The sequence below is a fragment of the Rhodamnia argentea genome, chromosome 6, assembly GCF_020921035.1.
Source record: "Rhodamnia argentea isolate NSW1041297 chromosome 6, ASM2092103v1, whole genome shotgun sequence".
In the NCBI taxonomy this organism is placed as follows: Eukaryota; Viridiplantae; Streptophyta; class Magnoliopsida; order Myrtales; family Myrtaceae; genus Rhodamnia; species Rhodamnia argentea.
The window spans coordinates 15639804-15665069 of NC_063155.1; the positions used below are offsets into that span (position 1 = coordinate 15639804).

The 25266-nt window shown below is 40.6% G+C and overlaps 4 protein-coding genes across 12 annotated transcripts; 3 read left to right on the top strand and 1 right to left on the bottom strand.

Moving 5' to 3' along the window:
* Positions 1–24: 24 nt before the first annotated feature.
* Positions 25–4379, bottom strand: LOC115756159 (aspartic proteinase oryzasin-1-like). Its single transcript, XM_030695847.2, has 15 exons — positions 4244–4379; positions 3192–3561; positions 3054–3114; positions 2834–2928; positions 2637–2749; positions 2330–2498; positions 2205–2244; positions 1744–1808; positions 1508–1621; positions 1357–1421; positions 1053–1096; positions 862–965; positions 670–789; positions 448–536; positions 25–342 (listed from the first exon to the last, which is right to left on the bottom strand). The coding sequence occupies exons 2-15, from the start codon at positions 3540–3542 to the stop codon at positions 258–260; spliced, it is 1515 nt and encodes a 504-aa protein (XP_030551707.1). The 5' UTR covers positions 3543–3561; positions 4244–4379; the 3' UTR covers positions 25–257.
* A 4548-nt stretch (positions 4380–8927) lies between these two features.
* LOC115756165 lies at positions 8928–10751 on the top strand. 2 transcript variants are annotated; one of them, XM_030695859.2, is made up of 3 exons: positions 8928–9057; positions 9611–9758; positions 10377–10751. In XM_030695859.2, the coding sequence occupies exons 2-3, from the start codon at positions 9611–9613 to the stop codon at positions 10517–10519; spliced, it is 291 nt and encodes a 96-aa protein (XP_030551719.1). In that variant the 5' UTR covers positions 8928–9057; the 3' UTR covers positions 10520–10751. The 2 variants fall into 2 exon arrangements, with proteins under 2 accessions (XP_030551719.1, XP_030551720.1); XM_030695860.2 differs by lacking the exon at positions 8928–9057 and adding an exon at positions 9094–9237.
* A 2471-nt stretch (positions 10752–13222) lies between these two features.
* Positions 13223–16062, top strand: LOC115756163 (probable L-cysteine desulfhydrase, chloroplastic). Of its 5 annotated transcripts, XR_007198874.1 has the most exons (3): positions 13223–14696; positions 15423–15585; positions 15702–16062. XR_007198874.1 is itself a non-coding variant. In XM_030695856.1 (2 exons), the coding sequence occupies exon 1, from the start codon at positions 13343–13345 to the stop codon at positions 14690–14692; it is 1350 nt and encodes a 449-aa protein (XP_030551716.1). In that variant the 5' UTR covers positions 13223–13342; the 3' UTR covers positions 14693–14696; positions 15702–16062. The 5 variants fall into 5 exon arrangements, 4 of the variants coding, with proteins under 4 accessions (XP_030551716.1, XP_048137055.1, XP_048137056.1 ...); XM_030695856.1 differs by lacking the exon at positions 15423–15585; XM_048281098.1 differs by lacking the exon at positions 15423–15585 and having other exon boundaries at positions 15733–16062.
* A 3369-nt stretch (positions 16063–19431) lies between these two features.
* On the top strand, positions 19432–23175 carry LOC115756164 (nuclear envelope-associated protein 2). Of its 4 annotated transcripts, none has more exons than XM_030695857.2 (6): positions 19432–19568; positions 20072–20311; positions 20478–20585; positions 21758–22219; positions 22473–22574; positions 22884–23175. In XM_030695857.2, the coding sequence occupies exons 2-6, from the start codon at positions 20129–20131 to the stop codon at positions 23055–23057; spliced, it is 1029 nt and encodes a 342-aa protein (XP_030551717.1). In that variant the 5' UTR covers positions 19432–19568; positions 20072–20128; the 3' UTR covers positions 23058–23175. The 4 variants fall into 4 exon arrangements, with proteins under 4 accessions (XP_030551717.1, XP_048137067.1, XP_030551718.1 ...); XM_048281110.1 differs by having other exon boundaries at positions 19441–19568; positions 19671–20311; XM_048281111.1 differs by lacking the exon at positions 19432–19568 and adding an exon at positions 19622–19686.
* Positions 23176–25266: the final 2091 nt, after the last annotated feature.

Below are 25266 nucleotides of genomic sequence, written 5' to 3' on the forward strand. Positions count from 1 at the left end.
GAACGAAAAATATTTTCATCATCTACAAAAATATTGAAACATAAATTGTAATTGTTAATGAAAATATTTGTCATGGACTACAATAAACCCCACAGCTACAATTACACTACAAATATTACAAAGGCATGAGTACAGTCTCATGATTTCAAGATTGTCTTAATGAGGGATAATATGATACAATAGTGTCTACAATCCTCAAACAAACAAGGTGCTGAACAAGATTTCAAGCACATGATGCCGGAGACAAGAGAGCCTTGTTAAGCAGCTTCAGCAAAACCCAGCTCGAGATTGCCAAAATCAAACACTGTGTGATAGACCCCCATAAATATGTCGCCGAGAATCCTACACCGAGAACCAATGCGAGGCGAGGGAAGAAAAATGTAGATAAAGATCGTTCTTGAAGCAAATCACAATGCATATATGAGAAGGAAAATGAGATGGACATACCAAAGAGGACCTCGAGGAGGCGGCATGTCGAAAGCCATGAAGCCGCTGATGCAGATCGCAGTAGTTCCATCCCCAGTTTTCAGAACATACTGGAAATGAGAAAAGATGACAAATAACAGGAAGTTCATCAAATGCTCCGTCATGTCTAGACAGTTCATCACACCAGTACTAGACAGTAGACAACTGAAAATGAGCGGAATTTGCCATCTTGCAAACTCTAACCTGCTCGGGGGTGAGAGCAAACGGTTTCTCCCCGATGGTGAATGTCAAGTTTGGCATGTTTGCGATGTTATTGCAGTCCACCACCGATTCACCCATCGGACTCGGTATGCTTTCACAAAGCTGTAAAGAGGCTAAGGATCAGATGAACGAAAAATCTAGCATCCAGATGTTTGCATCACGCAATGTATTTACCTGTGTCACATAGTTGAGTACTCTCTCTTTTGTTCTCTTCTGTTTCAGTTGATTCTGGACCCATATGACAGTCAGCTCGCAGGCAGTGCAAACAACATCGTCACCTGACAGTCCACGTTTCAGTGCCTTTTAGATATCTAGTTCTCTTCTTATCTAAAAAACTCGCAAGCAGTTCAAAGAGAAGTCATAACCTAATTTCTTGTTGGCCTTCTCTACCACTGTTTTGATTCCCGGGCTGCAAAACATGTAAAAAAGTTGGTAACATTCACAGTGTATGATGGCAAATACTTCAAGGCTCTTTCGGCATCAGTCGTACAAAGGTCCAAATAGTGTCGTATGATGGCAAATACTTCTCTCGGAAATTAGCAGAACTCGTGCTCTCAATATGACTAATGTTTATTGCTTGAGTGAGGGGCATTCCTTTCCTTAGCGCTGAACCAGAAATATTGAAGCAGAACCAGTCATTTAACAATTGTAATGCAATAACTTACTCACCTCACATGCTGTGTCCCATTGAAAATGCATAAACCGATCTGGGAACAGATTTTGCCGGGTTTCACCTGTGAACCAAGATGATAAATTCTACTAAATTCTTCCAAATGGATGAATACAAGCGGCGAACAAAAAGGAATGGTCAGTGACCTACACCGGCAATCAAGAGATCCCATATCAAATCTCCATACTGAGACACAACCTGCTTGCATTCGGTGCTCACAACTCCTTCGGCCCCAATAGCATAGTTGATTTCAGCAACAACAGACTGGTAAACATTCTCAACAGGTGAATTTAGGGATAATGATGACAGGCAAGTGATCACAGGAAAGACGTCACAAGCATAAAAACTTTGGTCAACATTGACTAGTCTAAAGGGGGAACACATACTGTTGGACCAGCGAGTAAGGAAGTTCCCGAATCTACAATAGCTGCACAGCCACCCTTGCATACGCCTGAAAAGAAGTTGACACCAACCATGTTATAAAGGGAAATTCAAGGCACAACTGTACAGGGCACTTGGACAGAATTCAAGGAGTGTTGAAGAAATTTTTTCGAAAGCAACCATGCGAGAAGATCGTTAAATAGGAAAATGTGAAGCGACTGAAACTAAAATGTGCAACCTAGACTGCTGTAATGTGGACAGCTTCTATCTTAAGTTTGAGAAATTGTCGGTTAGAACAGAAAAAGAAGGCGATGTCATAATCAGCTCATCTGAAGTGTCAAGAAGCTAATGTCCAATGATATTATTGTCTTAAAACAATCAATCTTCCTTTAGAGACACGATTGATTTTCAAGAGCTATTCAATATTAAAAGAAAAAGTAACTTAGTTTGGCAGCTGCAAGATTACCTGTTGACTGGTTGCCAATGAGAATATCGCCCATATCGAACTGATAGGACAACAAGTTTAATGTCAACGCCATTTCTAGAGAGATTGATGGATGTACAAAGAATGAATCATTATCATTTTCTAACCTGCCAGTAACCTTTCTGTGTAACTGGAACATATACATGCTTCCCCTTGAAGTGTCTTTCGTCGACCCCTCCAAAGACAATCTCACCTCCCTCTTTCGCATCTGGTTTGCGGTTCAACCAGAAGGAGAATATTTCATCGTCCACCAGACCTTGCTTCACCATATCGTACCTGTAGTTTCTAAAATCAGCAGCCATAGACAACAGAGATAGACCAAAAGAATGACGAAAAATATGTTTCACGCTCCAACAAAAGCAGGATGACTCCATGATCACTGTGATACCGATGGCTAAAGCTATGGGACTGTACCAGACAGGGGTGACATTCCCGACAGAGATCTCCTGGAAGCCAAGCCCGAGGATTCCATCGAACTTCGCCAAAACAAATGTAAGACTTCCTTCTCGTGTGGCCTCGATGAAAACCTGCAAGTCAAACATGTGTACATGAAGGTTTATAGTCCTCTTCAAGAACTAGATTTCTTTCTTAGAGAAAGAGAGAGAGCCCACTTGATCTTTTACGATGAGATCGCCGACTTCAACATTATCCTGACTCAAAAAACCAGAAACCGATCCAGATCCATAGTTTATGTTGCAAGTTTTTCCTGAATTACCAACAAAGAGGAGTACCGTCAGTACACCATCAAATTCGATGACAAAAGATAAGAACCTTTCACAAAAATCATATGATCTATGGTGAAAGTTCAAGAATTCGAATCTCAAGATCAACCATTCTTTGTGTATGTACTAGAATGGCTGGCCTTGTATTTGGAATGGAAATAGCAAGCAACCTGCACATAATAACCAACCCAGTCAGCAATCCCACACCAATACACGTCACGAAACAAAGCAATTACGCATGACTCACCGAGAAGTAACATTTTGCTGATGGAACCCAGAGATTTGAACTGCCGGTATCAAATATAACGGTAAACTGCTGTGGGGGCGAGCCGATGCCAATCTCTCCATAATATTGTGCATCCAAATAGTTCTTCAGGGGCACTATATCTTCTCCTCCATTGCGCATATGATAATTCAAGCCCTTTGTACCATATTTTGCAATTCCCTCTTGTCTTGCGGTTCTGGCAGCATTGATGCTCTGAACATCGAGGCGCCGCTTCTTCAGCCCGATTCTCACCAGGCCATGGGATGAAGTAGGAAGAAGAGATACAACTACAGCCCATAAACAAAATGCTGCAAAAATATATCTGTACCCCATGTATGCAAATCCTGTCACCCTATCAGGACAAGTGAAAACAAAGCAGCAAATTTCTTGAATCAGCCCGGAGGTGATGGGGAAAAGAACTTGGATCACCAATAATTTTGATGAAAATCATTTAGAAGAGCTACAAAACTCCGGAAGAGCACTTAACATGGATTTGGTTCATTGCATTCTCTTAGCTGATAAAGTTAATGAAAGACCGTCAAATCAGAAACTAATCAAGGAAGAATTCTTCTTCTGTTGAAACAAATCAAACCCAAGAGTGAAATATGAGCATCCTACTTACCACAAACTGCACAAAGATCACATGTGAAGGAAACCATTTAGTCAACTTAAGTTCACTTTCCTCCCCTCAAAGCCACGTAAAACAAATTCCCTCAACATCATCAGACCCCAAAAACAAAATGCTTCTGACAATTTATGACTTCCTTTATCAGTATTAAGCACACCAACAGAAATGACTCGAGCTTTTGGAGCAAGTGAATGGGACACAGAAGCAAAGCAAAGCAAAGCCAGCAAATTACTACTCCATGCACGACATCATGATCTCTGCAACAACTAAACCAACCAACCCTCATGCCCGGAGAGTGGAATTCAAAAAGCTTAAATCTTGGAAGCACAACAGATTCTGGTGTGAGCTCTGTGATCAAGTTGACTTTACTAATGTTCTTCAACACAGACAGAGACGGTGATCGAACCTTGCCTATGAGCTTAAAGAGAGGGCTGAGGAAGAGATGCTGGTGAGCTGTTGCTGGAACGCTTCAGCAGCTTTGCAGAAAGACGAGGAAGTGTGTCCACGAAACTAGGAGTCACTTTAATTCGCGACCTTTTTTGTTTTTTTTTCTCTTTTTCAGAAGTACAATAATTACTTTTGTCCCCGACCACATTAATGTCAGCTGAAGGAATTCCATGTTTTGTTGCTCACGCGCCGATATATTTTTCATATCATGAATAATATCGACAGGGACAAGAAATTTCTTCATATCAAGCGCAATTATTTTAGTGGTTAAAGTAGTTTTCTTATGCTTAAAATCTCCAACAAAAAGGCAATATTTAGTAGGTTTTACTTATATGCGGCACCTACATTTTCAAAATTTTATGTTTTATCATTGAGCAAGGGAAAGTCAAAACAAAAATATTGAATATCGACTAAGCTATATATATTATAAGGAATTGATGGGGGAAAAATTTATCTTTCGATTAGAATAATCGATTATAACTTAAAAGACCTTTCGAATTATTTTGAAAGTTGGTAAAAATGTGTTTCCTTAACTCCCGCATCGACACACGTACTATTTGGATGTGTTTTCATTATTAACTCCAGTATTAATATTTATTCCGGTGGCAATAAGGAATTATATAAAAAAGAATTAAATTAGATGGGTATTCCAACGAAGAAGCCTATCAAAAAGTCATATTCGAACCGAATCATACCGACCCAACTACCCTACTCGGTATTGCTCGAAAAAAAGAAAAAACCGCCCTATTTGGAACCGATCTCTTGCATTTGACCACACTATTTAAGATCACTTCAACCTCTCTCCCTTTTATGAAAAAATAAAAAAATCCTCTCTCCCGACACAACTCCTTGGCGAAATTCGAAATGCACATGCAGGGCCATGCGATGATTCGAGCATGAAAATTGCTTGGAAGTTTCTTTAACATGGCCAACATAGGTTAATACAAGAGCAGATGATGTCCTCGACACGAACTTGCCCATGCAACCCCACTTTGAGAAAAAGGGAAGCATGCGACAAAATCTCTGCATCCGTGTTTCCACCACTTTTTGAAAGTTCGTCATTTTTCATGCAAGCTCTCAAAATGTCTCCTTTTTTTAAGAATCAATACGTTAAAAGTCTTAGTCCTAGAACTTGTCAGAAAAGTGTAATTAAATCTTAATACTTTCAAAAAGTGCAGTTAAGTTATAAGGCTTGTCAAATTGGTGCAATTATGTTCTTCGATTAATTTTATCCAATTTGACTAACAAAAATTGCTAACATGATTTTTTATTTTATTTTCTCTCTCATACATGGTGATGACATAGCAAAACTTGAAGTATAAGCTTAAAACAACTCGTGGTGGGGATACTACTATCACAAGTGTGGGGTTTGATTCCAGCTCTCTACAAAGAGGTAGAGTAAAAGTCAAAAAAATGAGAATTAGAGATAGAACGTATAAAAAAAAAATCCCATGTTTTGTTGCTCATGCACCTCAGTCACTCGTGATATTTCTAGGACAAGAATTTATTTGCGCTAGCGTCTTAAATACCAATACTAGGTTCCAACTGAGAAAATGTATATAATATAATATAAATATGCACATATTTTATATATATATATATATATATATTATATATAATATCGTGGATAATATCGACAGAGACTAGAAAATTGTTCATATCAAGCTCAATTGTCTTAGCGAATAAAGTAGTTTTCTTATGCTTAAAATCTCCAATAAAAAGGTAATATTTAGTACGTTTTACTTATCTATGGCACCTACATTTTTGTAATTTTTGCGATTGTTAATTATGTTTTATCATTTTGTGAGGAAAAATCAAGATGAAGATATTGAATATCGCCTTAGCTATGTACATTATAAGAAATTGAGGGGAGGCAAGTGTTTTTTTTAGGTCTAGATTATAACTTAAGAAAGCCTTTCGAATTATTTCAAAATTTGGTAAAACTGAGTTAACTTGACTTTTCTCTTTCATACGATAGGTCGGTTTTGGATATCGACACGCATACTATTTTGATGAGCTTTCATTATTAACTCTAGTATTCATATTTATTCTCGTAGTGATAAGAAATTATATCCGAAATCAAGTAGATGGGTGCTCGATATCTGACTGAGTTAACAAAGAAGCCGATCAAAAAATCATATTCGAACTGAATCATATTGACCCAACTATCCTATTCGTTATGGCCTAAAAAAAAAAAAGGCCCTATTCAAAACCGATCTCGAAACCTTGCATTTAACCATACTATTTAAGATCACTTCAGCCTCTCTCCCTTCGCCGCTCCTTGATAAAATTTGAATTGCATTTGTAGGGCCAACCGATGATTCCAGAAATTGTTTGGGCATGGAAATTGCTTGGAAGTTTCTTTAACATGGCCAACATAAGGAAAGTGCAAGAGACGATGATGTCCTAGACACGAACTTGTCCGTGCAACCCAACTTTAAAAAAACGGTAGCATTAATCTTTGCATACACATTTCCTCGACTTTTGAGAAGTTTTTGTCATTTATCATGCACGCACGAACCCCAATAAAATATTCCCAAGATATCTTCTTCTTCTTTTCTAGAAATAAGTATACAAATATTCAAAACTTGTCACGAAAGTGCAATTAAGTCATAAAACTTTTAAAAAGTATAATTAAATTTTAAAACTTGTCAAATTGATACAATCAAGTTATTCAATTAACTCGGTCCGACTTTGCTAATAGAAAATGCTAATGTTAAATTATTTTCTATTTTCTACATTGCGAAAATATGAAATATAAGGTTAAAATGATGTCGTTTTGATCAAAATATAATTTTTAATACAAAATTTATGTAAATTTTTAAAAATATGCAAACTTAAAAAAAATTAAAAAAGAAACAAAAATGATGAAACTCAGTCAAGGCCGCCGCCCCCACCATCTTTGAGAAGGGTTGGCGAAGGTGGGGGAATGGTCTGCGAGTGTCGCCTTGCCTCGGCCCTTGGTCAAGGATCGCTAGTGGTAGCCAACCCCTATAGTTGGCGGCCCTCGGCCAAACCTAGGTAAAAGCCGGTGACTATCTCGATTTGGCGGGGAGGGCCATGACCTAGGTGAGGAGCTGTAGGCCTTTGCTTGCTTTCTCCTTGTTCTTTTTTATTTTTTAATTTATTGAGAATTTTTCTTATATGTTAATATAACTTTTAATAGAATTTTATTAAAAATTCAAATTTAGACCACAACATCATCATTTTAGTCATATCAGCATTACGTGTGATAAAGAAATTCATTTTAAAAAAGGTTACATCGATGTTTTTCGTTAGTTAAAATTGGACGGAATTAACATAGTTACTTGATTGCACCAACTTATATAAGTATTATGATTTAATTGCACTTTTTAAATATTTTAGGAATTAATTACACTTTCATGATAAGTTTTAAGACTTCCAATGGATTTGTCATTTTGTTTTCTAGTTATAATGTCAGAATTGATTTATTTTTTTTTGGCTATATACTTTGTTTTGTGAGAGCTTTTATTTTGTCCATGAAATATACAAAAAATATAGACCTAAGTAAAGTCTTTAAATTGTTTCCTTTGAACTCTCGGACGAAAAATTTAGGGGTATTCCCTGGGATGAATGGAAGAAAAATATTTTCTCTCAACTTATGAGGGTAATGGTGGGGAAGGTAGACTTCATGTCATCTTCGGATGGCTACCATCAGGCGGTGTAGTATAGTAGCGTCCCGCGCTTGGGGTGAATCATCAGAACTTTAACTCCTAGGTCGTTGACCTGTGCTTTGTATAGTGTCTTCAAACCAACTTCTCGATAATGTGCCCTTGATTCAAAGGCACTATATGAAAGATGAGGGGTTTGAAAAATCATTTCAAAAAATAATGGCGTTTGAATATTAATATGTGCTTAGTTGAAATACGGGGGGCTTGAAAAATCATTTCATAGATAAATTTCCGATAAATGAATGCCCAAAGGTTCATCCTATGATTTCTTTCCTTCTTTTTGTTTCTGTGATTGTTTGTTTTTTTTTTTTTTTTTTTTGCGCACCTGTTGGTTCAAGTTCGAGATAGAGTCAAATTGGAATTTGCCTTTTTCGTAATTAAGTCGAGTTGAGTCGATATTTGGCACACTAAGCACTTCTACTTTCTCAAGATCGAAGATGAAAAAGATGGGAAATCCGAACTTAATCAAGCTTGAAGAGTGGATAGTTCTTAAATACCCTATTAGGATTTGAGAGCGTAGTTTTGATTTTCCAATGCATTTTCATATCCCTCCTGAGCACCATCGTCTCCACATGTTTTTTCCCATTGATTTGAAAAGTAAAAAATCACAACCATCCAAATTGAGATATACGTATTTTTATGGTCGTAAAATTGAGCTATATTGAATGGCTAAGAATCGTGGTATTTCAATCCGAACAACGACATATTGCGAGATCACCGTGCCCGGGAGCTATAGCGTGACCCCTTGTTGGAGTTACCGACTGCCGGCTCGGCACATTTTCGAACTGATTTTAGTTCTTCCCTTGAAGATTTTTTTTCCACAAAAAAAAAAAAGAGACTGAGCACGTCATTTTTGCTCTGCCTCATAATATGTCGCCATTGATTTCACACCGTAACTGAAATTGAACCTGGGCCGGGCCGGGTTCAACTATGATGTATTTAGCCCAGTAAGCAACGAACCGAACACATTTTCTTTCTATGTAGAAAGAAGCAGAATCGCCACTCCGGTCTTCTTGGGGAGTGGAAAAGTTGCAGGCTTTGAAGTGAAAAGAGACGAATCCCCCTTCTTCGATCGACTCAGGTATTAACCACTGCTCAACCCTTTATACTTCACTTTCTTCCACTTTCATGTATCTTTCTGCCGTCCATACGACTGAAAGGAAAGTCAATGGAGCTAGTTTTCGGGCTTTTTGGGGTTGTGCACGCCAACCGTTCGAGGAAATTACCCACTGGGATTTTTGCTTAATGCACTTGCAGTTCTGTGAGTTTTCCATCTCGTGTCGGAGTTGAAATTCAAAGTGATTTGATCATCTTACGGTTAACTGCATGATGGGTCGTGATATGATAACAATATGGTGGAAGTGTTATAGTGGAAGTGTCTATCTTCTTCTTCTTCTTCTTCTTCTTTTTTTAATAAAGACATTTATAAAGGAAGTTAAAGCTGTGAATTTGATCCTTTGTGCACTTCTTCATTTATTATTTTGTGGGTACTTTTCTGGTTTCATCAAGAATTGAAGCTAGACATGATTGTTGTCTCTAATGGAGTACTTGATTGAGCATATGCCAGTTCTTAGAAACAAAAATGAGCTCTTCACGTGGAACTTAATGAATTTAACTGATGTGGAGCTGTTTAGATGGCATTGAGGCGGCTTTTGGGGTGGTCTGATGGTGAGTTGATGAGATCAGATTCAAAGCCTTGTTCGCGATTGATGAGACAAACAGCTGCCATTTGCACTGTGGGCGGAGGCTTGGGGTTCTGGGTTCTCTGTAGAATGCACTATGGTATGTTGCACTAGTTGATTATACGTGCTTCTATTGCCTGATCCTGCATAAGTCGAAGTGGTGCTCAGATGTCTGAGGCATGTATATATACAGGAAATTTTCGGCCTTTCTCTAGCTAAAGAAAACACACAAGAGGAGGCAATTGGAAGTGGTGTGTTTCGCTCCAACTGATGTTGTTGTGACATAAGTAATTCCCCCTCCCCTAAAACACGAGCTTACTCCCCAGCAGGATCCCATTTCTTTAGCTGACTGAAGTATTTTAGTAGAATCTGCGTTTGGATACCTCCTGTCTAGTGTGGATTGCACTTTGGTCAAATTTTGAAGTCTGTTTCTTGTTTGTCTTCAGTTCTCTGTTAGATTTTCATCTCATCTCTGTGTACTCTGGACCAAGTTGTTGCCCCTGAATTTGAGTTTCATTGGAGGGAAACCATAAGGTATATAGCATAAACGAAACACTTATCCTCTAGAGTTTGGAATAATCCCGCACTTTTTGGGGTTGTTGGCAGTTGTTGTAGGCAGAGATAATTGTCTTTGAGAATTCTTCCTCCCTCAAGATGACAAATTAATAAGGTATACTGTGCTTCTGAACAGTACATAATAAGTTGCTCTTCCTGTCAGGTGCAAGGATCACAGTACCCAGGAGTCTCCGGTGGGCAGCTTGCGGAGCTCTATCAGTGAGCTCAACTTCTGCGCTGCTGGTCCGCCTGTTCAGTCCAGAATGTGAACCACAAAATATTGCTGCTTATGACAAAGGAAGATAGTAGTAGTATTCAATTAGAGCTGTATTTCTTCTTTCATATAGTGACTCATGAGCCCATCTTATAGTCATGTACTTTCTTTCTGACTAGTGGAGTGATGTTAATTTTCAAGTCTGTATTATCGAGTCTGCATGATGAATGTTCCTTTTGTACTAAGATGGGCATATTTTTGGGTTGATAAACAGCCTAAAGTATGTTACACACTAACATCAGGGTTTCCAAGATAGGCATATAACTAGTTGTCTTTTATTGAATCTATTTCACGCTAGAACTGTGATAGATTCAAATGGATTTGGAGTCAGGCATGATGCCTAATTGGACAAAGCATTCCAAAAATGCTCCCACTAAGACGCAATGGCACAGCTGTAGTTATAACAAACTGAAGGGCTTTTCTATTTGGCTGAGTTGCATATCATTTTCGGGTTGCTTCAGTTGTTGCTTTCGTCATTTTCCACTTGGAATTGGTCAATACGTCATACATGCACTTCTTTGCATCCTAATCCTAGATAGATATTACCCAATGCTAGAATGTAATTAAGGGTCAAATTAACAACATGCGATCGAGTTGGCTGTGACCTACTGATATATGGGCAACAACTTGGACAGTGCTTTTGCATTTGTCATTGCTAACAGTTTCTGCAGAAACTAAGAGCTAAGCTATTCTTCTGCTGCTTTAACTGTGGTTATGCCCCTGTATTGCTTTTGCTCCCTTTTCAGTTGATGATGCCCTTCAGTAGACAAATGCAGGAAATGCTAAAACTGACACAAAATCGCCAGATTGGCATCAGCGGTCGGAAATTTTTTTTTTTTTTTTGTAATGCTCGTTCTACAATCAATAAGGTGCGCACGACATCTCGCAGTATGAACGTGAGAATTGAATATCCTGTTGTTCTCATGATATGTTTTTTTGTTAATTCTAATGGAACATAGTCTGGATATCATTATTTCCCACGCAAAGAAAGGAGTTTCTATTCTCTCTCAAGGAACAGTTGGTCAGGGTATTGGTAGCCGTTTAGTCAGCAAATGAATAGATCTAAGCCGGTTCATTAAGAAAACTTAGTATTGGTGTTCCCGGTATTTTTCCATAGGGACTGAGTCAATATGTAATGTACCTGGATACAATACGTAAGTAAGGATTACTCCCTCGGTAGGCCACAGACTCCCAAGGAAAGATGCCAAGAATTGCAGGAAGATTGAGCCCACGGGTGAAACATGTACGAGGTTTTCGTGGGAACCGATGTCCTTGTCGAGACTTGGGCCTGGGAAACCAAGGGAGTAAAAAGGACTTGGTCGTTTCGCATGTCCCTTATCAGGCTCTTCACAAGTCATATGGTTCCACATTGGCCGAGGCACAGAAAGGCTATAAATCAATCGTGGCGTGGCGTTGATCCGTTGGATCACCAAGGTAGTAAAATGCCAGGGGAAAGATGACAAGAAATCGTGAGGATTTGCGTGGGGCCGCTCGTTAATGTATCCAATGATGATGGGACGAGAAAAGAAGGAAAAGGACGAGCAGATAGTGCCGTCTATTGGGTGCACGTCTCACCACTTCACTAATGGCGAATTGGATTGTAATTTTGTATCGACACGACAACCTTTGAGGAGCTGACACACACCCCCCCAAAAATGATTGACCTTTCCAGCGAAATGGAGTTCTGTATCTGAAGTAAACGTGAGGAAAACTTGGTATGAACACCAGGATCTCTCTACTTCTATTCCCTCTCTTGAGGTGACTGCAAGAATGCTCACGAATTGTTCGGAGCTAAGCACATCGATTACGATTGAAAATTTGCAAATATGAAGGGACGAGGACATATGTGTAGACATGATCAATTGTGGCATGGAATACTCATGTCGATTTCAGATTGGAAAGTTAAATATGAAAAGGACGGGAAAGAGCCCCAGTTCCTCGATTGAAAACTTTGCTTTATTAAAATAAGTCTAAGCAATGATTTATTAATGTTTGAGACTTATTTCTCCTTCTTATGAATTCGCAACAAGGGTGTGAACGATTAAAAAGCTTTAGCGAGCTACTCCGGCTCGCTTAGAAAGATTAATATTTTTTTCGAGTCCGAGCACAATGAATACCGAGTAATTTGGAAGAATGCTTAGATTTGAGCCATAGCTTGCAAAAGTCTAGTCGAGGGAACCAAATCTTATGATACGGATTTCGATCATGTTATTCCATTCCGATCCCCCGCGACGAGTCCAGAATCAGTTCTTGGATAATTCAGCCGGAGTCGAACTTATCAAGCCCTCTATGCCAGGTGGATCTAGAGCCGTCGAGTACTCGAAACATACTGTAGTTTGGTTTTGGCTCCTAACTTTGAAACAGCAAAACTTTATCATATCCTCCCGGCTCGGCTCGACTCGTCTTGTCTCGATCGCATCGCATTGCATTCGAATCCATGGCCAATCCATCTTCCCCAGACACAGGCGGCGGCGTTTGCACCTCGCGGGAGCAGAAGACGATGCAGTCACGCCCATCTCACGTGACCTGTGAACGTCGAAGGCTCGAGGCAGTGGAGAGAGCGAAAGAGCAGTGCGAAAGAGCAGAGAGAGAGAGAGAGAGAGAGAGAGAGAGAGAAGGAAGATGCCTGATATGGCGCCTGCTGACTTTCTTTATTCGGTTATGGAATCTCTCATCACCCGCCTCTCTCTGTCTCTCTCTCTTCCCAATGACATTAAATTAACCTAACCAGCAGCAGCAGCAGAACATAAATAATCCCCCCTAAAATCCCATGGCTTCTCTCTCTTCATCTTGTTCTTGATCTTCGAGTGACGAGGACCACCCAATTCCTCGCCGACCCACCCACCCACCCATCCATGGCCTCCCCCAAGAGCCACCGCCACCACCCCCAACCCAACGGCGACCTCAAGACCCATGTCCCCAAGAAGCAGAAAGTCCCCGCCTTTCTCACCGATTCCGACCTCCAGTCCGAGTTCGCCCACCACGACCCTTCCGTCGCCCGGATCAACAACGGCAGCTTCGGCTCCTGCCCCGCCTCCGTCATCGCCGCCCAGCAGCAGTGGCAGCTCACGTTCCTGAGGCAGCCCGACAGCTTCTACTTCAACGGCCTCAAGAAGGGGATCCTCGAATCCAGGGCCGTCATCAAGGACCTCATCAACGCCGAAGACGTCAACGAGATCTCCATCGTCGACAACGCCACGACCGCTGTCGCTATTGTGCTCCAGCAGATCGCCTGGGCCTTCGCGGAAGGGAGGTTCCTCAAGGGCGACGTCGCGGTCATGCTCCACTACGCCTATGGCGCGGTCAAGAAGTCGGTCGAGGCGTACGTGACGCGCGCCGGCGGGCGAGTGATCGAAGTTCAGCTGCCGTTCCCGGTGAGTTCTAGGGAAGAGATTGTGTCCGAGTTTAGGGCGGCCTTGGAGAGAGGGAAGGTGGACGGGAGGAAAGTGAGGTTAGCTGTTATTGATCACGTCACGTCGATGCCGACCGTGGTGATTCCCGTCAAGGAATTGGTCAAGATTTGTAGAGAGGAGGGCGTTGACCAGGTTTTCGTGGATGCAGCACATGGGATTGGGTGTGTTGACCTGGATATGAAGGAAATTGGGGCTGATTTTTACACTAGCAATCTGCACAAGTGGTTTTTCTGCCCGCCTTCCGTCGCGTTTTTGTACTGCAGGAAGTCTCCGAGATCGATGGAACTGCATCACCCGGTCGTGTCCGATGAGTATGGTAACGGGTTGGCTATAGAAAGTGCTTGGATCGGAACGAGGGATTACAGTGCTCAGCTGGTGGTGCCTTCCGTGTTGGAATTTCTTGATAGGTTCGAAGGCGGTATTGACGGGATTAAGAAGAGAAATCACGAGGCTGTGGTGAGAATGGGGGAGATGCTGGCGAAGGCCTGGGGGACGAGCCTCGGCTGTCCGCCGGATATGTGTGGGAGCATGATCATGGTAGGTTTGCCTGCTTGTTTGGAGATATCGAACGAAGCGGACACCCTGACGTTGAGGGCCCATTTGAGGGAGAGTTTTGGTGTTGAAGTCCCGATTTATTACCGATCTCCAAAAGAGGGCGAGGTTGGTCCAATTACAGGGTATGCTAGAATCTCGCATCAGGTTTACAATAAGGAAGAGGATTACTACAAGTTTAGAGATGCGATTAACAAACTCGTGGGCACTAAGTTCACTTGCAAGCTTCTTCATGATTAGTAAGGTGAGCTCCTTGAATTCATCAACAATAAACTTATAATATGCTATTGTTGTTCTTTTCCTGGTTTAGCAAACAGTAAGTTAGTTTTCTCCATGAATCTATGGAAAACGGTCGGCGGCACTTTTTAACAGTGATGATCTCGTCTTTAGTCTGGACCATTGTGATTGTGAAACATATGTTAAGGTGGTCCCTTGCAGAATACTTTGATTATTAATAATCAGAGCACTGCATTCAATTCAGAAGTCCTCGCTGGACATCAACATCTAATATTAATGAGAACTATCTGCAAATGCAATTGTGAGATGGGATAAGAGCTTAGTATACCTTTCTGAATCGCTTGATGCCAAGCGGAGATGCTTGCTTTTAATCTTGGCTGGTATTTGAGAACTCCAGCTCTAGAGGTAGAATGACTGACAAATAACTAGCAGACAGATACAGAAAGCGTAATAGGAACTGGTTTGATTTGGGACCTTGGCTTGCAGAAAATTCTAATTCAGTGGCACGTAGGACATGTTTTCGATGTATTTCTTTGAGGCTTACGTTCTAATTACTCTTCTGGTGGCCAGTACGAAGTTCAGGTGGGTGGTAGAGGTACTCTGTTTTAATTCTGTCTAGCATAATGGTGAGGTAGGGTGAAGAAAGCCCCTTTTGTCCCTATTGGCAGTATCAGTTCTTAGGCTTTGTCAATGGTCATACATTTGTTTTCATGTTTTTCTTGCTCTAAACAAGGTGGCTTTATGGACTCCAATGGATGAACAATAGTGTTGTTTGTTTACTATTTAATGGGCAGAGAGATTCTACTGAGGAACATTCTCCAACTATACGGTAGTTATGCACTGTAGATGTAAACAAAACAGAAAAGGCTTCAGGGCGAGTTGAGAAGGGCGATAAAGTGGGTGTGGTATTTGTACATTGGCTTCAACATATACAGTGGATATAGCAATTAAAGTATCTCGTGTTACCACTGGAGATCCAAAGCTTGACTGGTTTGTTTTTGTTTCCTTGTAGCTTTAATGTGTTCTGATAATAAGAGCTGCAGTTTTCAGCTCAGCTTGCATGCCGTTGGCGGCCATCATGGTTTAGTTACCATGGGAATCCAAGAAGTCTGCAGGAACCAGGAACCGAGAGGATGTGCATTGGCTTTGTAATTAGAGTTTTAGGAAAGATCTCGACTGTGGGATCGTTTAGATTAAGAGATGCTGACGACGGGCTCTACTAATTCTTGTTGTTTAATGCTTTGTTGATCCTCGTCGGTGCAAATAAATAAGAACGAACCTGTTCTCGTGTCGGAGAAGCTGCCCATAAAGACCGCGGGTTGAAGCTTTTGTTGATGTTTGTATTGATTCTGCACAACTTGTTCCTTTAGGTAGGATCATGCTTTGCCTGTGCAGATGAGTGCTGTTTTCCAAGCAAAGTTCAACTGTCAAAGCCAAGCGTTCTCCCTCTATGATCCAGTAGTAGAAGAATGGCATAGTAGAAAGCTTCACCGTCTGCTTTATACGGAACTCGTGCGTAGGTTTCGATCAATGACGAGCAATGCCCTCGCTTTTGTGAACCGGTTCGAGTTTCGCTTTCACCTTGGTGGCAACAGGCCAGTTAAGTTTGGATCCCAAGTTAAATCGGACTCGGTGCTCACCCTTAAATGTCATCGTCACTGTCTTGTTACTGGGATCTTGATGTCGTTGACAAGTTAATACATGCTAAAATTACATACGAAAAAAGTAAGATGAAGAAAGAGTGCAAAATGTACTTTTTTGCCTAGAAATTTTTTTCAAAAGCTTAACAAATAGGAAAGAACGCTAAAAAATAAAAATAAAAATTAAGAACAACATTGCAGATGGGAAAATTTCCAGATCTACAGCATTGCTTGCTTTGGCTTGAAGCCGCCTTAGGATTACTCTTTGATTAAAGGGTCGAAAGTGAGTTAGTTCCAAACCTATGTGAACCTATCATCAATTAATTTTTGGTGTATTGGACTCATTTCTACTTACAGTCCATATATGAACCAAGGTTTTATTACAAGTTAAAAATATGGATCGCGACCCATTTTATCATCTCTATTGCCCAATTGTATAGCTCTGTTCGAGATTCGATCCATCGAAAAAATGCAGAGATGCCTTTTCGCTCTTGCTGTCCGTACGAATTTGTTAGCATGTGCTCCTTGCATGACCCCTCGAATAAGTGTGAGTGTGAGTCGGCTGACTTGGGAAGTAATTCCTAAGGCGACACGGGCGTGGAAACGCTAGATAAACAACCGGCCCGTGACAAGTGCTCTCTATTCTATCGGGGATAAGTATAGAAAGTTTTCTGGTTTACATGTTTAATAGAGGCAAACCTTATAAGTTAAAAAGAGTAAAAGTAACCTTAGACAGATCCCAATTATCTCTGATTAGTTTATATATAACTGGGGCTTTTAAATTTTTGTGCTTGGCTAAGTTGACGTTTGTAGATTATTTCTATGGTGGCTTAATTGATGAAAAGAGAAGACTTTAGTGAGTGAATAGTGAAAAGTAAAAGTTGGGTGTGAGTGCTTTGCTGATGTGCTTTTCATGTTTGCTTCATGGGTTAGAAAAGGGACGAGAGAAGCATAACATATGCAATTTAAAAATTTATTTTTTGTTCGCATAGTGCCAATTCTCATATGATGAATTTGAAGGACCTGCCCTTCCAATTAACAAAAAAAAACAAAAAAAAAAATCAAATTTTCAAGGCAACATCACATTTTTTCTCGGTCGGATTGCATATTGATGTTTTTTTTTTTTTTTTTTGTGCCCGCGGGTGCAGGCCCAGATTGGAAAGGCAAAAGGTTGATCCGATCCATTAAGCCCATCTTAGATTGGGCCACTAGAGAATTCACTCATCAGAAGGAAAACTGTTTAGTACGATTTATAATCCTTTAATAATCGGGATAACGGATCATTCAATTGACGAGCGAATCAATGTTTGGATCCCTATCGTTGGGGCTCCAATCAAACCTCAAAATACCAAAGATGTAGCTTCGGCTACTGACCTTCGCCCAATCCGAGGCTCCGAGTGCACCCACTGCATTTGATGTTACCGTCACATCCGAACCTAAAGATTGATTTTATATCTCAGTTGCACGGTAACATGATACATCAACCTTATTAATATTCATCTAGATCAACTTCGCATATGAAATTGAATCATTTCTATTGCGTCAAACAAAGAACTTAAATACGGATACCATGATTTTTTTGGATATCCCATTCATGTGATTTAGAAAAATTACTTAGTGACGGATTATGTCTCATAACCTAAAAAGGTAAAACGGATCGATAGGATGGAGATAGGTAACCAACATCCGCGATCCCCCGGCTTCACCTTAAGAATTCCATACTTGTGATAAAATGTATGGTTTGAGTCATGACGACGGCTCATCCGGGACAATTTCTAAGCCCCGCCTATCTGCGACACTAGTTGAAGTAGTGCCGGGGCAATCTTACGTCATGACTCGGTCGAACCTATGCTGCATCGACTTCATTTGATGTGAAATTTGAAGGGCCAAATTAGAAATGTCCCTAGGTAATAAGAATGCATGTGATAGAAGCTTTCACTGCAAACAAGATTAATGGGAAAAAGTACACTTTTAGTGCCACAAGTTGTGTACATGTATCATTTTAGTATCAAAAGTTTCCAATGGATTACTTTAGTACCAAGTCGGAGACCAAATGATCACTTTGGTGCCTCCGACGAGAATTTCCAATCAAAATTGACACGTGTTATTAATAATTATTTTTTAATAAAAAAATGACATTTAAAAAAATAAAAAAAATTCACGGAGGTCGCCACATGGACTTCTGTACTTTAAAATAAAACAAATTCTAATTTTAAAATTAGATAAAAATTATATTCATTTAAAATATAAATTTTATTTAAAATAAAATTAAAAATAAGCTAATTTTTTTTTAAAAAAACCTTAAGCTTAAAAAAAAAAAAAAAAAAACTCTCGGTGGAGAACAGGTGGCGAGCTTAAGCCCTCGCCGGTGGCACCCACGCCACCGGCGCCCCCACCATCACCGACAATGGCCAACGGTGGTGGGGCATGGCCCACTGGGGTCGCCAACCCTCGGCCAAGGGTCGGCAACCCCTACTAGTGGCAGCCCTCTCCTACGGGTGGCAGGGGTTGCCCGCCCTTGGACAAGGCTCGGTGACCCCCATCGGCCATGCTCCACCACTATTGGCCATTGCCGGCGATGTTGGGGGGGGTGACGAGAGCCGTGGAAACCCTCGCCGTTTGTACTTTTTTTTTTTGTTAATTTTTAACTTAATTTTTGAAATTATTTTGAAAAATAATTTTTTATTTTTGTAAACTAATTAAGTTTTTATTTTTATTTTTAGTATTTTTTAAATTTTTACCCTTTTTAATTGCCGATCGGATCTCGTCGGTGCCACGTCGCCTTCAAATAATAATAAAATAATGCCACGTCGGTTTTCCGACAGACCGTTTTCCAAAAAAATTGACACTAAAATGATTCGTTTAAAACTTTTGGCAATAAAGGTATACTTTTGCTAGATTAATGTAAGAGCACACTAAGATTCTCTCTCTCTCTCTCTCTCTCTCTCTCTCTTCTAAGGTCAAGGCTGAGAAGGGTGGCTGAAACATTGGCAAGCAAATCTCACAAACACCTAGAAAAGACAAAGTTCCCCATGATTTCATATTCAAAGGTAAGATAATAATTGTCTCCCACATTAAAAAGAAAAAAAAAAAAGAAATGAGCTTCAATGGCAAGCGGGTGATATCCTCTGTGGCTTCAACTTTATGCAGACTTCCTTGCCATGAAGCGGAACTCTTTTTGTCTTTTGTGTGCTTGATCTCATTCTCACGGACACCTGGTTCGGATCATACATAGGCAGGTTCCTGTCTCTCTGTCGTTCTCTCTCTCTCTCTCTCTCTCTCGCTCTGTTTTTCTCCCGTCTTGTGATCTTATGATGGGTGTTCGAAATCGTATTCAAAAGCTCTGAAGAGAGCTCGGTGAGAGTCTGCACACGCATCTGGTGCATCGTCAAGCTCGAATGTTTCAGTTTCTTGATTAAGGAGGTGGCAATATGGGTTTCTGATAATTAGAAGCGTCGATGATTCTTGGAAGCGAAAATGCTAATATAGGATGAATCAAGTGAAAACTCTCTTCTTGTTGTGATTCTCGACTCGAGTTGGTACTTGGTGTTTGTCACTGTTTAACTCCGATTTATTGTTCGAGCTTTGCTGACGCGACTGGATCTTAATGCACGCCCAACTACCATTCACGTTCACATGCAACCTGTGGAGAGAGAGAGAGAGAAGCTTTGTATTTCTCTTCCATTTTTTTATTCTTTTGCATGGTCAAACTCAAACTAATCACACGCCAATCTATACCTAGTGCATAACCCAACACCGAGAGGGAGAAGAGAAGGATTTGACTAAGGTTTCGGTTCCCATGACCATGTCTGAGGAATCCCAAGTTTCGAGTGTCGGATTTGACCCACTCATGAGTGATTTGGATGAGAAGAAGCAGAGTTTTAGGCGAAACGTGCTCTGTTTAGCATCGGAGCTGAGAGAGGTTCGAAGTCGGCTCGCATCGCAAGAGCAATCATTTGAAAGGGAAGCCCTCTCAAGACAGGTGGGTGAAGTTTATGTTCTCTAGAGCTCTAATCTCGAAATGATTTATTTGTTTTTGTGAAGTTTTGTGTTTGTTCTGCTTATTGGGAATCTGGGATTGATGGGTGTTTTCTGATCTCTGTATTTCTCTTCTCTCTTTTTTTTTTTTTTTTTTGTGGGGGGTGCAGGAAGCAGAGAGCAAGGTGAGGAGGATGGAGGAGGAATTGATTGGATTACAAAGGAGATTGGAGGAGAAGGGTGGGGAGCTTCAAGCTTCAATTTCTGCTTCTGAGAAGGTCCCTGAAATTATAGCTTCAAATTTCATTTTCCCTGTCTGTTGTTATTTAACTTGTGGATGGATTCTTGCTCACGATATTACATCTGTTGTTGACCACTGGTTAATGTTCTTAGAAGGTAATCGAGGCATGTTCCCCTTATGTCATTGCGAGTGATGCAATTTGTTCTTAATTCTCATGGGTTATTTGTCAGTCATGCTGTTTGCGGTTTGTGATCTCACGTCATTTTGCACGGTGCCTTTCGGTAATTTCTCTTTGATTTCTGGAGGAACCCAATGAAGGAAAACCGACCATTTTGGATTGCTCATGGTAGTTCACTATTAATGTAACATGAATTGGCCATGAAACATTTATGTGCATTCACATCATGGAGTTGAAAAGGCTAAGCAAGGTGCAGAATTTTTAATGAAGTCACATGCCGTATTGCAATTCTTGAGTAGTGAAAGCCTGTTTTCTTGGTGGTGTTTTATTTCATATTGCTTAGAGTGGAAAGCCTGCTGTAATTGGAAATTTTCGGGCATATTAATATCTGACCATTGTTCTTCATCACCACCATAAATGAGTTTCTGTTTTGAAATTTTCTGAATGGACTATATATTTTCAGCTGTGGTTGGGCACAATGCCTGAACTAAGGTTTGTGTGCATGGAGAAATCATAGCTTAAAGCTCCATTTCTCAGCTGGGCTTTCCTTTCTTCTTGATTGCTGCCCAATGAGAGAGTTTTTGGTGGATTGTGGATGCTAGCTTAGATGTGCTTGAACAAACAGAACTAGTCCCTATATGATTATTTCATGGCGTAACATCTAGTTCTAATGACCTTGGCTTTAGTCAATAAGCCTTACTATCTACTGTAGAACTGGTACGTAACTGCTAATTTGTGAAGTGATGCATGCCCTGGATATCTACATTGACCTAAGAAGAGGAGCTCATATGTTGCGAGTTCTTCAATTTCTGGGAAGCCATAAGAGTTGATTGAGCTTCATCAACCTCAGACTTTTTTATGTTAATTAATTGTGTCGGATGATCCTTTCTTTTCTGAGTGTTGGAAGGTTCTGCAAACTCTTCCACTTTTACAGAACAGAACGTTGGTTGAAGTACATACAACAGACTCTTTTGCCATGGTTTAATTTATCGACAGCATCTTCCTTGATCTGATGTTTCATCGAAATGCAGTGTCTCCAGCAAATGGATGCTCTTAAATCACAGATCATGATCACTCAAGCCACGGCAGATACTAATGTTGCATCAGCTCAATCAGTGCAGTTTCAGTGCCTTGCTCTCTTGAAAGAATTTGATGAGAAGAATTGTTCTTTAAAGGAGAATGAGGATCGTGTTAATAGGTTAAGCGAGCGATTAAATGACCTGCAGAAGGATCTTCAAGCGAGGGAGTACTCACAAAAGCAACTGAGAGACGATGTTACGAAGATTGAGCGTGATATCACAGAAGCGCTTGCTAAATCAGGCTTAAGCAAGGACTCTGAACTGAGAAAACTACTAGACGTGGTATCTCCAAAGAACATCGAGAATATTAACAAACTTTTGGTGGTTAAGGATGAAGAAATAGGAAATCTGAGGGACGAGATCAGCATCATGTCCGCTCATTGGGAGCTCAAGGCGAAGGAGTTGGAATCACAGGTGTTGCATCGTATTCACTTGCTTACCTTTCTCCATTCGTTAACTCTTTCGCTGTTTCCGTGGTTGGAGTATGCTATTAAAGGTTCAACTAAGGTTCTACTTAGTCCCTAAAAGCCGGTACAGGAAATGCTAGGTCTGTAACTGATCATGAGATTAGAGCATTGTTTGCCTGAACTCTTGTTTGTCCAAGGCAAACATGCTGGAATGGAGTTTGCCTGTTCAGTGCATAATGGAGGTTTTACTTGTGTAATAGTTGGAGAAGCAGCGGAGAGTGGATCAGGAGCTGAAGAAACGGGTGCTGAAGCTGGAATTCTGTCTCCAGGAATCCCGTTCCCAGACACGGAAGCTTCAACGGGTAATTTGCCCAAACCCTTTTATGTAGTGTAGTTCAAGTCATCGGCAATGGCCTTTTTGGCTTTCATGAATTTGTTAAATTCTTGTCTGCAGCACTCCTAGAGTAAATCCCTGTCCTTGTCTATCTGATACTGCATTTTGGTAGGACGGTTTGCTCCACTTGACTTGCCAAAATATTTATTCGACCTTCTTACTCTATGACCTTTTTCTGGTTCGTTGCATATGTTTAATGGAGGGACATTTTTCGATCTCTCACCACCACCATTCGCATTTAGCTGCATGTTTTATTCATCTTCTGTACTTGCAACAGATGGGAGGCCGAAGAGACAAAGCTATCAAAGAACTCAAGGAGCAATTAATGGCGAAGCTGCACCAAAAGAGCGGTCCGAGCGGTAACCGCAAACAGAACTTCTGGGAGTCCCCTAGCTTCAAGATAGTGGTTTCCATGTCCATGTTGATTCTGGTAGTTTTCTCAAAGCGGTAGAAATTTGTCACAACAAGAGTTCTCCTGTAAAAAGGCAAAAACATAACAAGGAAAAGGAAATAGCAGGTGCTATTTTGCTCATTTGCTTGCAGCATTGGCCAATGCATTTTTGTAGTTCCTGTTGAGTATTATAAACTACGTTGATAATCTGTTTGGACCGTGCGGGTGATCCCCTAGAGACTAACTGCAAATTTGGTTACTAAGGGTTAAGGCATGTCCGGTCCGGTCCGGTTGGATGAGGGTCATGCAGACCTTCAACCCGACTCTCTCTCTCTCTCTCTCTCTCTCTCATCTTTTCCAGAGTGGGGACGGGTAAACAGAAGAGCAGGCAGGCAATCTTAATATGACGCTAGTGCTGTAGATATGAAGTGTAATGACTCCAGGACCATTCCCTTTGTTTCTATTTTTCTTTAATGGTTTCTCTCATTTTCTGCCGACCTTTGTTCTTAATTGCGAAAAGTGATGGTAGCCAACGTAAATTGACAGACATAGCAGCTTTCAAGATATTTACCAACATGCCTGGTTTTATATACATGCTTCATAAATATTTTACAATATTGATTAACCTCCCTTGCAATATATACAATCAAACTTGGGGAGATTACCCCGACTACTGCTGCTGTACCCCTCCTTAGAGTATTAAAGCTTCCTTCTCATCCTGGTTTGACTACCCTTCTAAGGTGTTGCTCTGCCTTGGAATCCTGACAGGCCATCAAAATTGCGCAGAGAGCCTAGAAGCATCGCTCCGCCTAACCTCGAATGCCATGAAATGAAGGTGGGTGGAAGCTGTTATGACAATCTTATGTCAATCCATACTATTGTCTTTACTCTTAACATACTCGATGCATGTCTCTACATCAACGACCTGCAGTTGGATATATTCCATGTGGGTTGGGTATTCGAATAGCGGGATTTGTAGCGAAGCCATCTCAATTTTCGAAAAAATAAAGGGATGAGCAAGCAGTCCAGTAAATGAAATCACTAGGTCTAAAATAGGAATATTCGTCCTGTACTTGATGCAGTGGTGTAAAATGCTATTAAACAAAGCTATCTTGTGATCCGCTGTAAAACAAATGTCATGTATTTCACACATCAAATATGCACGTGCAATGATTCCTTCTTATTACTCATGCGGCTCGTATTACTTGTAGGGTTGTGAGCTTGTTAGCTCGTTCTCGTAGTCTCATAGTTGTTAATCGGGAACACTTTCTCGTAGGCCCAACGTCGTTTGGCAAAAGATGACGTCTCATTCGCATTATCACCTTCACGAGAAACAACGACGTGTACTCGTTCTCATAATAAGGCCAACTTTGGCCTCCCATCGACGGCACGTAATTTCCCATATAAAAGCCTTCTTTGGCTTTCATCGCTTCTTGGGTGACAATGAGCAAGCAATGATTTCATATTTTAATATGCATACACATTCTTTCGCATACACATGTTCGTTTATCATCTTTCGCATACGCATGTCCATTTGTGATGCAATCACACATATCCGCACACATAATCGGTGCAACAGCACATCAAGCATTAACCGGACATTACCGCCTTAGAGCTAGTAATCCCATTTACCCGATACACAAATTACGGTGTCCTACATTGTGCAACAAAGAAAACAAGACGAGAGGCGGCGGTGGAAGTCGACAGCGGGTCGATGCGATCCCGAGGGAGCGAGGGAGAGAGAGTCGGTGGAGAGAGAGAGGGCTCAGTGAGGGGAGAGGGAGAGAGAGAGGATTGGTGGATGTAGGAAATGAAGAAAACCGTAGCTGTATTTATAATAGTTCCTTGGCTTCTCTCATAAGCTTTCTAGTTTCCTTCACAAGGTTCCTTGATAGTGGCTTGATGCTTATCCTTTATCATTAATGCTTGAAAGTGACTCGATGCTTATCCCTTATCATTAATGCTTGAAAATGATATTAATATTATCCTTACCTCCATTGACTTATGTATTGACTTATTGAAGAGACATCTATGCTTATCCTTTTAAGGTTTGAAAGTGGCATTATTTTTATCCTTATCCAATTGACTTGCAATTGACTTATATGTTCTTAATTGACTTGACATACTTATGTATTATAATTGACATGTATATTATTTCAAAAAATATTACTTTGTGTCATGTTTTCTAATACGAAATTTCTAGGAAAAACTTATTAAATAAGTAAGGTAATGGCTTCTTCGAGAAGTTTCGGAGTAGCTTTCTCGAGAA

Coding starts and splice junctions, on each gene's coding strand:
- LOC115756159 (XM_030695847.2), bottom strand. CDS start 3,542: ATGGGGTACAGATATATTTTTGCAGCATTTTGTTTATGGGCTGTAGTT. Junction 1,622..1,743: donor CCTTACTCGCTGGTCCAACA/GTATGTGTTCCC, acceptor AATGTTTACCAG/TCTGTTGTTGCTGAAATCAA. Junction 1,422..1,507: donor GGGATCTCTTGATTGCCGGT/GTAGGTCACTGA, acceptor CTTGGTTCACAG/GTGAAACCCGGCAAAATCTG.
- LOC115756165 (XM_030695859.2), top strand. CDS start 9,611: ATGGCATTGAGGCGGCTTTTGGGGTGGTCTGATGGTGAGTTGATGAGA. Junction 9,759..10,376: donor TCTCTGTAGAATGCACTATG/GTATGTTGCACT, acceptor TCTTCCTGTCAG/GTGCAAGGATCACAGTACCC.
- LOC115756163 (XM_030695856.1), top strand. CDS start 13,343: ATGGCCTCCCCCAAGAGCCACCGCCACCACCCCCAACCCAACGGCGAC.
- LOC115756164 (XM_030695857.2), top strand. CDS start 20,129: ATGACCATGTCTGAGGAATCCCAAGTTTCGAGTGTCGGATTTGACCCA. Junction 20,312..20,477: donor GGGAAGCCCTCTCAAGACAG/GTGGGTGAAGTT, acceptor TGGGGGGTGCAG/GAAGCAGAGAGCAAGGTGAG. Junction 22,220..22,472: donor CGAAGGAGTTGGAATCACAG/GTGTTGCATCGT, acceptor CTTGTGTAATAG/TTGGAGAAGCAGCGGAGAGT.